The sequence below is a fragment of the Chanodichthys erythropterus genome, chromosome 23 (genome assembly GCF_024489055.1).
Source record: "Chanodichthys erythropterus isolate Z2021 chromosome 23, ASM2448905v1, whole genome shotgun sequence".
Lineage (NCBI taxonomy): Eukaryota > Metazoa > Chordata > Actinopteri > Cypriniformes > Xenocyprididae > Chanodichthys > Chanodichthys erythropterus.
In genome coordinates this window covers 3,877,859-3,894,334 of record NC_090243.1, presented here as the reverse complement: position 1 = coordinate 3,894,334, position 16,476 = coordinate 3,877,859, and the positions used below count along the sequence as shown (strand labels likewise).

Below are 16,476 nucleotides of genomic sequence, written 5' to 3'. Positions count from 1 at the left end.
ACAGCCTAATATCTGCTCGTCATTAAGCGCACCACATACGCAACAGTGCTTTTATAAGTATTACTTCCTTTAAAAAAAGTATTACTTCCTGACAAATATTGTATTTCTATCAAGATTAGAGAGCTACATTTTAAGATATTACATATTACATATAATACATTATATTACATAACAATATACTGCTGTTTTACTTAATCCAATTTGTGTGTGTTTGTTTGTGTGTGCGTGCGTGTGTGTGTGTGTATCATGAAATTTGTTTTGTATGAAATACACTGTAAAATAAAATATAAAATAACACGTTCAACATTGTTGTTATTAACTGAAAAAAATATACATATACGTTTTAGTTTGGAGTGTAAATATTTCATACATAATACATCATATAGCCTATTATGTATGAATGTGTGTATACATATATGTATAATTTGTTAAATGTTTTAATTTATGAACCTGCTTATTTTATAAAAAATGTCATGTGTGTAGGCCTAGTAATGTATTGTAATTGTAATATAGTAATATATAGTATAATATAATATAGTAATATATATGGTTATTAAGCAATGACTACAAATATTCTGTATATATTTTTATGTTTTGGTGTTTCTTTTAAGTAATTGCTTAATATTCTTTGTTTATACACTACATTTATTAACATATTTTATTTGCTTAATGCATATCATATAATTATTAACGCAATATCACTAATTACATAAAATAAATATTAACTAATTAATAAGTAATTAAATAATATTATATATTTATTAATTATTTATGTACACACACCTTTATTTAAACTTTTCTCTCATTTGCCTTGTATGTTTTTAATACTTCACCTCTACAGTGTTAAAGACGATTTTATGAACAAAGTTACAAATAATTTAATTGGTGTCAGTAAAACAACATTGTTCCAACATGCTTTTAGGTGTGTTGAGTCGAACCGTTAGTGGGAAGAGGAACATTCTTGGAGAGAGTGAGCAGTCAGCTTTTGGGGGAGCTGTCGTGTGTTTACTAGAGGAGAGCAATGCAAGAGTGAACGAGAGAGAGAGAGAGGGAGGACGGAGTGAGTGAGTGAGGGAGGGAGAGAGAGACAAAACTTTTCAGTTTTAAAGAGCGAGAGGAAGCGTGTGCTGGAGTCCCAACCATGCAGGTAAAGCCTTAGCTAATTGCTTTAGTGTTAATTAAACGATGTTGACGCCGAATTGATCAAGAAGTTGCGATCGTGGGGGCGATGCGGATCTCATCGCGTCCTGAGCACGACAGATAATTTGATGCATGGCATTTCACTGCGAATATTTAGTTGGTTTTCGAGTGTTAAAATCCAAACTTTTCTTCCTCGGTCTCTCATTTTGGCCCCGCCACCCCCTTTCGCTGCTCGTTGTGTTGCACGTCGCTCTTTTCGAGCAGCAATGCGCTTCATCCATCGTTAATTACCGCGTTCTACAATTATTAAAACACACTTATGATGCTCAATATCTACATTATATACTGAACGAGGAACTTAGACCGCCAGATGCAAGGTAATGGGTTAGATAAATGCCGAAGGGGGACGGCAAACGGCTTGTTTTTTAACACATCTGTATGAAGCAACCCAAATTCATTAATTAAATAGCTTAGTCGATGTAGGCCGCAATTTCCGCTGTGCAGCGGACGGCGGGCGGGGAATGTCTCAATGCCCGACCAACAGGCCACAATCAGGGGGGCGAGGAACTAATCAAGCCCGGGGTTTTACATATGAGAGCCGAAAGCCTATTTACACAATTCAATTAGCGCAATAAAGCAGACTTGGGCTGCAGCATCTCGACCGTGGCGAATGTTTGACCGTGTAATTTATTCTCACAGCTCTAATTCTGTGTCTTTGAGAAGTTTGTGGGCGATTTGTGGCTTGATACGCGATACATAATTAGTTGTCCAATTTGTTGAGTGTTGTTAGCTGCGTTAGCCATGTGAAGTGCCACGAATGTTTATGAGAAAACGGCTTCTTTTGTTTTAACATCACCCTTCAAGTAAGAAATCGTTAAAATCAGTCGCTTTGCAGCGATTAAAGTTGGGAAAAGGGGTAATTGGGGCAGGAGACTGCAGTGCAATGCACTTTAATGGGGTATTTGTCATGATTACACTGGAGTGAGAGAGGGAGTGTGTGTATGTGCGTGTTAGCGAGGCAGGCTAAAGCTCTCCGTTTCAAATTGATTCAACAGCACACGGGTCTTGCTAATTAGGCTGTGGGTTAATTAACGAAATCATCAAGAGTTATGGCGGCCATATGAGCTCGCTGTCGAACGGCAGTGTCCCGCGGCGTGTGGGTTCGTCTGTCTTTGACTTTTAGGAGAAGTTAATAGTACTTGTGTTGAGGATTCAGTGCATGTTTTCAGTCTAGCAGGGAAGCTAATTGGCGTGGCATTGTAGCACTGTTGGCATTTGATGTCTGTTCGTTACTTGACAGTGGCATGTAAAAACGAAGCCAGAAACGGTGTAATTTAAATAATTTTGCATGCATACGCGAAATGAAGTCGTATAGATGTGAATTAAGATGTTTATGTCTTTGATTTCGACGTATGTGTTATTTATTTATTTGGGTTATTGTTTTAAAGAGACATTACTGTCATTAACATCCCATGGGATTTTCACCCATTATCTGTTATTTACAGCCCATGTCGCCTTGTTCACAAGGGGCAACATGTTGACAAATTTCACCCACATCAGCATATTATAAGACTAGTCAAGGTCAACATTTAGGCCTCCTCTGACGTTAAATAGCCTAGTTATTGCAGAACTGATAAATGCATGCATGATTTCTGCTTATCAGATTGGATCAACATGGGATGCCTTAAATAAAGTAATGTGCATTCAAATGCATGATTTATAAATAGGCCACAAGGTATCGGTGGTCAAGATTTGTTATGTTGTGTCTAGCAGAAAGAACATAACTGCATCTCTGAATCAGATTTGATGTCTTGCACAAGAACTGTTATAAGTGCATAGCACAGATTGTAATTTGTATGGCCTATATAAATAACTACAAGTCACAATGTCAGACCTTATTGTGAACATACTGGGATTGATGAAAGGGGTTGTTGAGTGATATATTGCAATGTTATCATGCATGCTTTTTTTGTCAAAGTGTACATCAAACCCAATTAATCAGACAATTGTCACATTTCTTAAAGTATATTATAGAGTTTTGATGATTAAGCTTATGTGAACTCTGAACAACTATTTTAGAACTGACTGTACAATAATGTCATGAAGAATGTTATTGCATTAGACAATGTCTATAAATGTATACTTATTCTAATTATGTTTTCATTTTTATAGAAAAAAGGGCTATTTGTTATCATTTACTCCCTTCATGTCATTCTAAATCCAAATCTGTGACTGACTTTCTTCTGTGATAAAGATAAAATATTGGTATCTTGAAATTCCGTGGGGTTTAATGTTGTTTGCACACCAGTGTTCTTTAGAACATTTTCTTTTGCATTCTGCAGAAGAAAGTTAGGAATGACATGAGGATGAGTAAATGATGACAGAATTTCCCATTTTAGGTGAACTAACCCTTTAAGACTTTAGCTTTGATAAGTGCTGCACTTAATGTATTTGTTAATTTCACATTACTTTCAGATCACTGATGCATTAAAGGCACAATATGTAAATTTTTGCCGCTAGAGGTCGTATATTCAAAACAACGGCATAGCTTGATGACGCCTTGATTTCATGGAATCATGGGAGGTGTTGTTTTCCTGTCTACAGCTGGTGGAAAAGAATCTGATGGGACTCAGGAAGAAATTCTATTCATGGATAAGCTAATGTATTAAAGATTTATTAACATTACTGTAGTATGAAGCAGGGTGTGGCAGAAAGCCATTGGAGCGGAACTAGGCCGCTGGAGCGATTGCTAATGAGAGACAAGCACAACACATGGCTTGAGAGTAGTGGAGCTTTTATGCTGCTGCAGACGTACGCTTCTTCCGGTCATGCGTTCGTGGGGTAACGCAGTGCTTATGTATCATGTTAGATACATTTGTGTGTTGAAAGTTGTTATAATGCTACTCTCTGCGTTCGTTCGGCGACTACTGTGAGATATTTGTTGCATACTGCAGTAAGCTAGATCTATATTAGGCATATTAAAACATGGTACTCTCGTTAAATCAAGAAAATGAGATTTAAACAATAAGACTTACTGTGTTGAGCTATATAACAATGATTAGTTTTCTGTTGATGAATGTATCCAAACAGTTGCTCACTTGTCTAATAAAACACAATATATTAAAGCGTCTTTGGTTTTTTTTCATGGTTTCTACAAAATAATTTGAGAGTAACTTGGGTATGATATCATTGATAGGCGACGCACGGACATGGTCCATGTCCTGGTTAAAATTTATCTGGATCTAAACATTATTGGAAACATAGAATGTATAATTACATACTATAAAATATAATTTAAAAAATATATATTTTGTCAATTCTGAATATAAACGAGTAATAAAATATTTTCCTTACTTAGATCTGATAAAATATTATTGCATGTAATAAATAATAACACTTTTTTTTGTTACAGGAGGAGCCAGGAGAAACTCTGGGAGGTGCCAGTAAGAGGGGGTCAATGTGGTTATGCCCTCTATGTCAAGAAAGTCAACCAGACCGTGAGAATCTCTCTCATCACCTTACGGACAAACACAGTGTCCTCCCTGCTTGCCTTGATAAGTTACTGGATATTGTGAGTATATTTACACAGATGGACTGTTATATATTGGTAATGTTTTGTAATGTCATTACATAAGTTTTGATGGCTTTTTTTTTTTTCTTTTTTTTTTTTTACGAAAGTAATGACATTGGTTGTATAGTCAGTGAAACTACTTTTTATTTGCTTTTAAAGTAAATAATTGGTTTCCTCTTTTCATAAGGCTGCTCCAAAGCACTCTTCCATTGCTGAAGATGAAGAATCCAAAGCCCAAAATGATGCAGGTGAGTTTTGATCATCTATAAAGTTTTTTTTTAAGTGTTTGCATTTGTGCCACAGTGATTTAACACTATCCCAGCACTAAGATCCTGGGTTCCAGTGTTATTGATACCAGGCCTAGGTTATGCACCACTGGACACACAATTGTCTGTGTTGGTGACCACCTTGCTTCAGTAGTTTCCATGGCAATGAACCACCTGTATGTTGTAGCCTACTGAGTGTGGCCCCCACAAGTATTCAGTTTTCATGCTGACTCCTGGACGTGATGGATGGGAGAAAAAGAGTCAAAATTGTTGCTATTTTTTTACATTTTACTGGTTGTTTTTAAATCCAAACAATTGATTTTTGTTGTATATTTGAGCATAAGGGGTTTCAAGCTTTTTAAGGTGAGGGATGGACTGGGGGTAAACTGAATGTTGCAGTTTATGCCTGCTCTATGATATTTTGTATAGTTTCGTTTTAATTTATTTACCTATTCTATAATATTGCTAAAATAATCAATGATTTATGGATTCAAACACATACATTACATTTTATCTTAATACATTTATTATTACCTTTAGCTTTGGTTAACTTTGGTTAAATGGTCACTAACATTGAATTTTATTTTTTATCAATTCATTAGATGAGACCTCTCAGCAGAAACATTTAGAGAACACAAAGTCCCCCTCAATGGCTTCCCAAAATGAGAGCGAACCTACAGATGCAGGTGACAAGGGTGGTTCTTCTCAGGAAAAAGAGCTGGATGAAGAGCTGGAGGCAGGGAGAAATGAGGAAAGTGACATGGGTGGCCTGGAGTCAGATCAGGACAATGTGGAGCAAACCGTAAAAACATCAGAAGCTTCTATAAGCAATGGCAGATCCGTCTGTAAAAACAGCGTAGCTTCTGAAGGTGATAACCGTCCATTCAAGTGTAATGCATGTTTGGAGTCATTTCCCACTAGAACGGCTTTGAGTGTTCATTATAATTCAACCACCCATATTCAGAGGATGAGAACCGGGACGGTGAAAGACAGTGACTCAACCCCTTTTCTGGCTAGACCTTATGTCTCCAACAAACCATACCAGTGTGCCGTCTGTCGTGTCTCCTACAATCATGCCATCACCCTGGAAAGTCATTTAAAATCTGTGTTGCACCAGAGTCGCAGCAGGAGTGCGGGGAATGCTACTCCTAGTTCCACTGCAAATACAGGAACTGGAACCATGGTTACAAACTTGGCTGCGACCACTGTTGGAAGCACCACACAGTTAGTTAACGCCTCCACCAGCAATTGTGTCACCCAAGCAAACCTGACTCCATCAGCAGTAACAACCAAAGACGGAGAGCAGGTGCAGCCTCAGCTAGCTCCCTCATTACTTTCTTCTCCGGTGGCCTCCGCACAAGCCATGTCTGCTATTCTCACTCTCCTGACTTCCAGCCCAAATTCTCTCCCACACTCCATTCTTCCTCCTCTCTTCACAACTGGGACATCTGCAACACCAGGGGCAGCTACCCCGCAGCTTATACCCCAGCCTCAGATGCTCATGCCCCTGGTGTTGAATGGACTCCAAACTCAAACCCAAATCCAGGGCCAGAATCCAGAGTCTCCAAACCAGCTTTTGCAGCAGGCAGTGCCAGTTCTTGGTCTCAGTGCTGCACAACAGGCTCTCTTGGCCCAAAGACTCAGTGGCTTACAAAGTCAGTGGGCTGCATTTGGCCTCCCAACCACCACTCAAATGAGTATAGAGGAGACCAACAAGACAGCGGACAAGGGTGCAGACTTGAGAGTACACAATGAGATAAAAGTAGAGCCTCGCAATCAGCAAATGTCACTAAAATCTGAAGAGGACTGGAAAATTGATGGGTTAAAAAAAGAGATCTGTATTAAGGTTGAGAAAACACAAGAGCAGAGTGAGAAAATAGTGGATGACGGCACAACATGTGATGAAAAAGAGCAAGAAGAAAGTGAAATGGAAATCGAGAGGACCAGTGAAAAGGTGTGTCAGGGGAATGATGCAAACTCCAAAGTAACTGAATCCTCAGTGGCCTCAGTCCTTCGGCGTGATAGTTCGTTGTCATGTGTTATGGATCCAAATCAAGGTCTCAGCCATACACATCCCGTTAACAGCTCTGGCGCTGTTAACTGTACCTTTCGTAACACTAATTTTGCCTTAAGAGCTTCAGGCCATAGAAGTGCTAAAGCTCATCCACTCTTGTCTTCAGGACGGTCTGTGCTCACTGAGTTCCAGTCTCAGGTTCTGTGGGCCTTTTTAGAGTCACGAGATGATGCTGAAACATCTAGTCCTCAGCGGGAGGACTGTGAAGCCCTCGGCAGGGAGGTAGGGCTAAGTGGAGAAGAGGTACGCAAGTGGTTCTTAGACGCCCGGCAATCCAAAGATAGGGAAAGATTAGACAGCTTCCATGATGAATTGGACAGAAGTATGGAGGAAGAAGAAGGTAATTTAATGATAGATGAGGGTGAAGATGAACATAGTCCATCAACAACAGGCAGTCATGCCATTGACCTTTCCAGTAGTGCAGAACGACACAGGATTGGTAAGGGCAGCCCAAGAGAATTGCTGTTGACATCCGACTCTGAAAATGAAGAGTTCTACACGTCTGTTATCGTGACTGATGAAGAAAGTCAAAGCAGCTCCATGAGGGAAGAGTCAGGTAGCCCAATCAAACAGTCTTCACAGGTAGAGCCAACAGCTGAAAGGTCAAGTGGTGGTGGAAAGGTTCTTCGTTCTACTACAGTCTTCCTCTCGGATGCAGAGGATGAATATGATGATGAACAGAGTATGAAAAGGAAAAAAAGAAAGAGTGAGATTGACAAGGAAGAGGTGGAGATCAAGCGAGAGAAGCAAGATGTAGATCTTGATCTTCAATTGGAAGCGCAAGCTGACCCTCCTACTCCTCTTTCAGTTGCGGTTGATCACCAGGGTGTTCCAACTGGCATCTTGCAGTCATTGCCCCTTTCCCTGTCATTGGCTCCACTTTCCACCCAGTTATACAGTCCATATGTACTCTCGCTTCCTTCATCAGTTATTGGGGTAGGTGTTTCAGAAGGAGATCGGGGTAAAATGACCTTTTCAAACACTCAAGCAGTTACTCGAAGTCCAGGAGCAGCACCTGCAACCACCTCTCTTACACACTCCTTCTTATCTAACGGTAATGATTGCGAGTCTGCATTGGATCTAAGCATGGGGAAAAACCATAGCTCTACAATATCATCAACATCATCGGTCTCCCCAGCTAACAAGTCCTCCATACAAAAAAGTCATTTGCTTGATGGTCTGGGATTGAGACCAGCGACTGTTGGGGTTCCTACAGATGGAGGTCTCATCGTTGTTCAGGTGAAGCCAGATCCTGCCATTGCTTCCAATAACAGTACTTTAACTAATCGCAATAATTTGGCTAAGACTAGCACTGTGTACATGAGGGCAGCAGAAAAGGTTAGCACATCACTCATGGAAAGGGAAAAAGAGAAGGAACGAGAAAAAGAGCGGGAGCAAAAGAGGCCAAAAGTCAGACGATTCAGGGACATGAGGCGGTCCAGGACCATCATCCATGCTGATCAGCTTGATATTCTCTATGGATGTTATTTCAAAGATCCAAACCCAGGAAAGCATGAATTTGAACAAATATCTGAGTGGGTAAATCTTCCAAAGAAAGTGGTTCAGATCTGGTTCCAGAATATGAGGGCTAGAGAGCGAAAGGGAGAGGTCCGTTTTATCAGTGATGGCACTTTGGCGGCTGTTGGGAAACCACTCATTAAGTTCACCTGGCCACTCTCGAAGCCCATATTCTCAACCCCACCTAAACCTAACCCAAGTCCCTCCACCGGCTGGGTCTCTGCAAAACCCCAAACTGGAAATGTTCCTCCAAAGACGGATAAGGTGAAGGAGGTCAAGGAGCCCCCAAAAATTCCCATTCAAGGTCCAAGTCGACCAAATCAGACTGGCTCTTTCACCGTTGTGTCCACCAGTCCTTCATTAGTTCACAAGACCAAAACAGAAGCAACACCCATTACAATGGTTAAAATAGCTCCCAAGACAGTGGCCACTCCAGTTGCAGTTCCTCTGATAGTCAGTGGGATTCCTTCATCTCGATCTGCTCCGAAAAGGAAGGTTGAAGAGGTACAAGCCGAGTCAGACCGTACTGATGATGATGACGACGATTACCGAGGAGGGGTCGAGTCTGGGACTACCAGCCACATGGTGCCAAAATTGTCCCCTACGCCAATTAACAAATCTTCTGCCTTGGCAACTCAGAAACACAATGGGCTCAAATATTGGTCTCAGAAAGGTCCATTCAAGATCAACACCCTCTCAAGAGAACAATTAGGCTTGAGCTCACAGCGACCTACACCCACTACCACCACGCCCTCCACACCATCCCCTGTGACGGTTACAGCATCCTCTGGTCAAAACCAAAAAGAAACAAGTTACATGCTGCAGAACTCCACCCCAAGACGACCTCGAACTCACCTGAACTGTCTTCAGCTGTCCATCCTGCAGTCATGCTATGAGACATGTGCTCATCCTAATGCACTGGAGTGTGAGGCAGTGGGGACAGAGCTTGGGCTTCCACTGAAGGTTGTGCAAATCTGGTTCCAAAATACGCGTGCCAAGGAGAAACGCTGGAGGCTTCAGCAAGAGAAAATGGTAAGGGTATTTTGTCTAATATGGCAGCTGTTTTCATGTCTTATGTTAGTATTTTGCTACAATGTCATTGGCCTTAGAGGTGTCCAGATACTTTCTCATGTCATAGCAACACATTATAAAAATGTGCCAGGTGCAGTAGACTAAAAGTGTAATCTTTAATTCATATTTTATTAATTACTTTGACATAGTGGTGATGCCTTTTTTAAAGAAATAATTCATCCAAAATTTACTCAACCTCATGTCATACCAAACCTGTATGCATTACATTTTCATTCATCTCCTTTGCATCTAGTTCTTGTAAACAAAAGGAGATAAATTAATCGGGTTGGGTATTTAAGTGCTTCGTTCATCCCCTAATGTAAGTAGTAAAACGTGCTGCCACTTCTCTCTTGTGCGGCATCTACGCTTCACACAGTAGGTGGCACTTTTTACTTTTTTTACTTATTTTTCTTTAACTGTGTCCCAATTCAGAGGCTGCATCCTTCGAAGTTCGCAAAGGTCAGACCGAGCATTGTTAAATGGGACGGTCTAGCCTACGGAGGATTGCTCTTGTTGCCTACAACTGTGACGGCTGCCGTTGATGAGCGGCAGTAACGTTTGTACTGGACTTTTTTGAAAGTTATATTCAACTGTCTGAAAACAAAACATTTCTAAATATGTCACCTTGGTCCATTTTATATACATAGTAAAGAGTATAAACTATATAAAGGATTAAAAGTCAGCATTTGAAACCGCCTTAAAAAAAAAAAAAATTTTAAAATACATTTTTATCATTAGATCTTCGAGTAAGGTGAAACCCAATACTTGCATTTAAGTGTAACCCAGCATTTTTTTCTCAAGAAATCCTGTCGTCACCAGTGCGCAATGAATTTTGGGGTAGACTAGGCCGTGAAGGATCCATCTGTTGTATCCTTTGTTGTCCGGGAAACGAAGGACACATTTCGAGGCCGCATTTAAGTAAAGCCTTCGAATTGGGACAGCCTTCACCACCACTGTGATGCAATCAACTTTTGAATGCGGCCTTTGAAGATTGCAGCCTCTGAATTGGGACGCAGTCCTTGAATCTTTTACATTAATGCCTAGAAGCAGATGATTGTTTCCGCCACCTCCTGGACAGGAGTGTATGGCGCACAGGAAAGTAATGGCAGCTATGATTTTACTACTAAAATTGCTTTCATTTCTGGTTATTTTTCATAAAAACTGGAGCACTTAGACCAGGGGTCGGCAACCTCTTTGTCACGGAGTGTCACAAGTATGTATAAATACATATAAATATATTTTAAATATTCCTAATGGTTTGCATAGAAATATTAAATATTTCTGAAGCAATTTTTCGTTAAAAATGTGTTTTAAATTTGTCACACTTTTTGTTTTTAGGTTTAAATTAGACTTTGAAGAACAAATTTCCAATGGGTTTATTTTCATTTGGTCATTCATGCGTTTTTACTGATCAGATAGCTATCTGATCTGATCTATATTTTGTTACACTTGGCAACATAAGTGTGTCTCCACAAAACGAATATAAATCTAATCTTCGATTTCCACTCTACATGCAAATTCAACAGAGTTCACGTCGATGAAAGCAAGATATCAGCTTCATTTTATTTATCATCAGCTAATTTCAAGATCAAAGACTGCACTGGAAAGATAATTTACCCCTAATTTCACACACAAGACTTCAGCTAGTCCTAGACTAAAATGCATGTTTGAGCTGTTTTAACTGTAAGTAACTTGCACATATCTAAAAAATACATCAGTGCCATTGTTGTGTCTCACGATGCACACACGTTCTGTTTTTTTTCTAGGGTACATTTATAACCAGGTACACATGAACAGAGTTTAGTGTGTGTGGAATGCTTAATAAGACTCTCTGAAATTTATAACATTAAAAAACTGTTAGTTCACCCAAAAATGAATATGTCATTTATTACTCACCCTCATGTCGTTCTACACCCATAAGACCTTCGTTCATCTTCGGAAAACAAATTAAGATATTGTTGATGAAATCTGATGGCTTAGTGTGGCCTGTATTGAGAGCAAAGACATTGAAACTCTCAAGGTCCATAAAGGTACTGAAAACATATTTGAAACGTTCATGTGAGTTCAGTGGTTCTATCTTAATATTATAAAGCGACAAGAATACTGTTTGTGCGCCAAAAAAATAAAAAAAATAACGACTTTTCAACAATATCTTGTTGATTTCAAAACACTGCTTCATGAAGCTTCTGAGCTCTATGAATCTTTCATTTCGAATTAGTGATTCGGATCTCCTATCAGACAGCTAAACTGCTGAAATCACATGACTTTGGCGCTCTGATTTACTGATTCGATTTGTAAAGCTCAGAAGCAGTGTTTTGAAATTGGCCCATATAGATATTGTAAGTTTTTTTTTTTTTTTTTTTTTTTGGTCATACAAAAAGTATTCTTGTCACTTTATAATATTAAGATAGAACCACTGAACTCACATGAACTGTTTGTTATATTTTTAGTACCTTTATGGACCTTGAGAGTTTGAATGGCTTTGCTCCTTAATAAAACAGGCTGTGTGTAAAATGAGGAATGATTACCTCAAAATGTAGATTTGTATGCAGGTGCAAGGTACTTTATCTGAATGAAATGCATACACCTCTCTCGCTTTTGCTCACGTGCCAGCAGTTACCTCTCTGCGTGCCATAGGATGCCGACCCCTGACTTAGCGTGTGGTCAATAAGGAAGTTTTGTCTGTTTTTATTGATTTTACTTAACATTTTGTTTTTCTGCAATGAAATGAAACTGACATTGTCATTACATCTTTACACAGTCGCCTAATCCCATTGATCCTTCCAAGAAGGTAGATGTCAGCTCGGGTAGCTACCTACAATACAATGCTCTCCGAGCCAACCGTCCCATCCTGCCCAAACCTGTACAACTGACAGTTGTGGAACCAACTCCAACATACACCATCGGCCAGACGACAGGTCGTGAGACTCTGAGAGGCAAGTGCGACGCCTGTGGGGTTGAATTCGAATCCAGGGCTGCGGCACGTGACCATGTCTTCTCTGCTCGACATCTTGCCACTCTGAGAACCACTAACTTTGGTCAGCAAGCATCGTTGGTCAGCAATGGATCTGGTACGGGGTCTACTGGTTTTGCCAGCCAGTCTTCTACCCCATCACCAGCTAGCAGCTCCAGCTAAACAATGAATTGGAGCTGGTGTAGTCTGTGGACCCACTAGACTTGTTGGCTTTCAATAGACAGAAAAAGGGTGCTGGTCTTTTAAGCTAATGTTCTTTTGAGGCTCTAAAATTGGAGTGGGCCCAGATGACTCTGGCCATCTTCACACTCTCTCTCCTTGGATATCAGCAAGACATTATTATACAGAGTCTTTACTTACAGGGCTCCTTTTAATGACCTATTGCCACAGCATCATTTTACTATAAATAATCTACTGAAATGGTAATCATGGACATGCTAATGCTTATGTGATTATGGTCCGTTTTTCACAACTTCATCTCGGTTCAAACTCCTATTATGTTGGGTAATATTCTACTCACATTTACACATAACACTTTGTTTGATTGGGAGAATCTATGGTAATGAAGCACCCAAAAACTCAACCAAAGTGCTCTGGGTTGTCAATTATGTTTGTGGTACTGCTTTTGCTTGAGCCAGGGTGGTCTTTAGCCTGTTTTAAAGCCTATATAGAAGAGTCGTTTCTAAGCTGATTTATCTCCGATAGTCTTGTTAATTCAAAGAAATTTATTCTGTAAACAGAAGTTTTCCTTCTGGCTCAGTTGAAAGAAGACTAGACTATGCTAACAGTTGATAGTAATGAAATAGTAGAAATGACAAATAAAGCAGAGAATGTGTAGTCTGGAATAAGGAGAATTTGGGAGAGTGTTCTGAATCCAGACGCATTAAAACGAGGACGTTAACAATACGATAGCTATTTTTGAACAACCATCATGACAATCCTATAGTCATCAGCAGAGCTCTCGTTGAACGTTAAAGATGTCAGATGGTCCTCATACAGCACTTTGACCCTTTTTAAAGTCTCTCAAACATGTTTTTTTTTTTTTTAGGTTTTCGTGTTCCGCAAAATAAACAGTTTTGTTGTATGGTAAAATCTTACTGTATGTCAAACTATAATGAAGTATTAATCAGCTTTTAATGTTATTTTTAAAGAGTTTGCATTGCACATAGTTAAAACAGACAAAAAAATAATGGATCAGACCTAGCCGCTGTGCACGAAGCCAAAGTCAAGTCTGTACTCACACAATTTTATATGGATTTGTGGAACATTGAAATTATGTACCTTATACCCTCAGATAAACCATTTTGTTTGGTTTGAGTTTAGGGAGTAACCCCAGCCTGTCGATAAGAATTAAACACAAAAAGTCATTTATTTATGGTTAAAGCAAAAGCATTTTAGAATAATGGGAGAGAGTTGTCATCTTTTTTTCTTGTTCTTTCATTAAGCATTTTGTGTTTTTTTTTTTTGCAAACCGAGTGCTCATACTGAGTAGATTCAAGTATTTTTCTTTAAACCCCACCTGGAGAGAAGACAGGGTGCTTTAGTGGACCTGGAAACTATTCATCAGGGCAACAGGAGGTGTGATTTGAAGGACATGAAATACTAAAGACGATTTTCCTTTTTGGTTTATTTTGTATATTATTATTGATACTATTAATACTTTAACAAAATGCAAAACTAAAAAAGATTTTTTAATGAACTATATTAAGAAAATGATATTCCAAAGTTATTCTTTCTCTTGCTTTGTCTCATTAAAGAAACCAAAAAGCAATCTTGATTGGAAGTGTTTGTAACGCAAACTACAAAGGAGCTCCCCTGCCTTGACACTTTGAACTAGTCCAGGGTTTAAGCATGAGCTACAGTTAAATGCATTTCCGACAACTCAACTTGGAACACTTGAAGTTCATTGAAACATTTTGTTTTCAGTATATCCCAGCAAATACAAGTTGTTTTTGTTCAAATTAGTGTCAAGTAGCTCATATGAAATGAACATGGACTGGGTTGTAGTGCAGTGCTACAGGACGTGGGATCACATGGTGTTGCACTGTTCAGAGTATATAGGTAGAAAATGGAGAAATGCTTTTATATTATCTTTTCACTTTTTCATTGACACTTGATTATCACTTGTTATAACTGTACTACTTACTATTTTTCAGTACTTTCATCACTTTTGATTATTATTGATTCATAACGGTTTTAATGGCATCTCAGACTTTGAGATGTCATTGATATGAATATTGAACGATAATGGTGGCAGTCTTGTTATGAAAAATTAGAATATTGATTAAGCTTGTTTTCCCCTCAAATGTACCTTCATTTTGTGTTGGTTCTCCTTTTTTCTTATGCAGAAAACAAATAAACTGAAGTTCATGTATTGATGTTTCTCTTCATTATGTAAATTACCCTTAGAATTTGTATTTGTAGATATATTATTTTATGTTTACTTTAAGTTACATATTAGCAGCACTATTATAATTATTATGGACCATCTTGTCAGGTGCTCAGCTTCATTGATAGATAACTTAATGTGGCTGTCAAATGAAAACACTGAAGTATGACACTAAACACTGAACCTACTTGTTAGAGATCAATATTCATTTCTCATAATGGGTAAGACAAATATGCACAATTTCAAAGGCCATGGTTTGTTACATTGAATATCTCGGCATTCCAGTGTATGCATAGTAGCATTGTTGCCAGATCTCACTTGAAAAGCAATCCCAAAAAAAAATATATATATATTATATATAAATTTTATATATATATATATATATATATATATATATATATATATATATATATATATATATATATATACATATATTGTTTCTCCAATGAAAAGTGCATTTTTCACTTGTTTGTTCAGTTAATCAGAAAATATGAATAATACCATTCACCTTCACTGGTAAGTAAAGTATTTTCAAGAACTTTACATTATATATAATCAAAAGTTTTAGAGGACAAAAAAAAAGTTTTATCTAAATATATTTTCATTTTTGTATAATTCTGTAATGCAATTATCAGAATAGTATATCACATCACATACTATATCTGCATATATCTGCACATTTTCTATAGCACTTCAAAAAGGTATAAATCAGGTAGCACTGGCAGTTGAAGAGGGGGAGGATGAGGGGGTCATAGAGCAAATATGGCAGATGGATATGATAACTTGATATGATAACATGATGATATATGATGGTTATTTGGTAATAATTGTGTTCCATGAGGGTACAATGTTGTCTGAGAGCAACAGTTACTTTTTATTAAATATGAAATTTGTAATACATTAAAAAAATAACTTGTTTATTCATGTGTCTGGTTAAAGAAATTGATGTTTTCAATAGATATATTTCTTCTTTTTCTACATGAAAATGTCAAATGTATCAATTTGTCCATTGTGGTACAATGTTGCTTCGAGGCAACAAACCTTTTAAAAAATAAATGAATGAAAATGTTTATCAATATTGTTAAAGTGTCCAATTTTAAGCAGGAAAAACAACAAATATTTTTTTACTCATTGATATCATATAGATATCACTTATCACATAGGCTACACCATCTACTACTACTGACCATCGAAATGTATAAATGGATTTCTCTTTTATGTGCACATTATGTGCAACAAATTTCACCAAAAAAGTCTGAATTTTTACATTATGTGAGTACAACTCGGACAGTAGGTGGGGATATTTGACAACAACCATTAGTGGTCATAATTAAATTATTACATATATTTTCCTTAATTCATTTTTTTATGAACAACATGACAAACATTCAGAGAACAATATAGAAATAAATAAAATTATAATGTATAAAATATAAAGTTTCAAAAAGAGGCTTTGAAAAAATATCTAATTCC

At 38.1% G+C, this 16,476-nt stretch overlaps 1 protein-coding gene across 9 annotated transcripts; it reads left to right on the top strand.

Annotated features, from left to right (window-relative positions):
• The first annotated feature begins 1,054 nt into the window (after nt 1-1,054).
• zfhx2 (zinc finger homeobox 2) lies at nt 1,055-14,978 on the top strand. 9 transcript variants are annotated; one of them, XR_010893749.1, is made up of 6 exons: nt 1,055-1,147; nt 4,553-4,711; nt 4,899-4,959; nt 5,580-9,601; nt 10,073-10,853; nt 12,402-12,537. XR_010893749.1 is itself a non-coding variant. In XM_067377486.1 (6 exons), exons 1-5 carry the CDS (start codon nt 1,142-1,144, stop codon nt 10,193-10,195), a joined length of 4,371 nt encoding a protein of 1,456 aa, XP_067233587.1. In that variant the 5' UTR covers nt 1,055-1,141; the 3' UTR covers nt 10,196-10,200; nt 12,402-12,535. The 9 variants fall into 9 exon arrangements, 5 of the variants coding, with proteins under 5 accessions (XP_067233587.1, XP_067233584.1, XP_067233588.1 ...); XR_010893752.1 differs by lacking the exon at nt 10,073-10,853 and adding an exon at nt 9,894-9,959 and having other exon boundaries at nt 12,402-12,525; XR_010893750.1 differs by having other exon boundaries at nt 10,073-10,739; nt 12,402-12,503.
• Nucleotides 14,979-16,476: the final 1,498 nt, after the last annotated feature.

Bases quoted from the DNA above. Each gene is read 5' to 3' on its own strand.
- zfhx2 (XM_067377483.1), top strand. The intron at 4,712-4,898 runs GTGAGTATATTT...TCTTTTCATAAG, and splicing joins TTGATAAGTTACTGGATATT to GCTGCTCCAAAGCACTCTTC. The intron at 9,602-12,401 runs GTAAGGGTATTT...ATCTTTACACAG, and splicing joins GGCTTCAGCAAGAGAAAATG to TCGCCTAATCCCATTGATCC.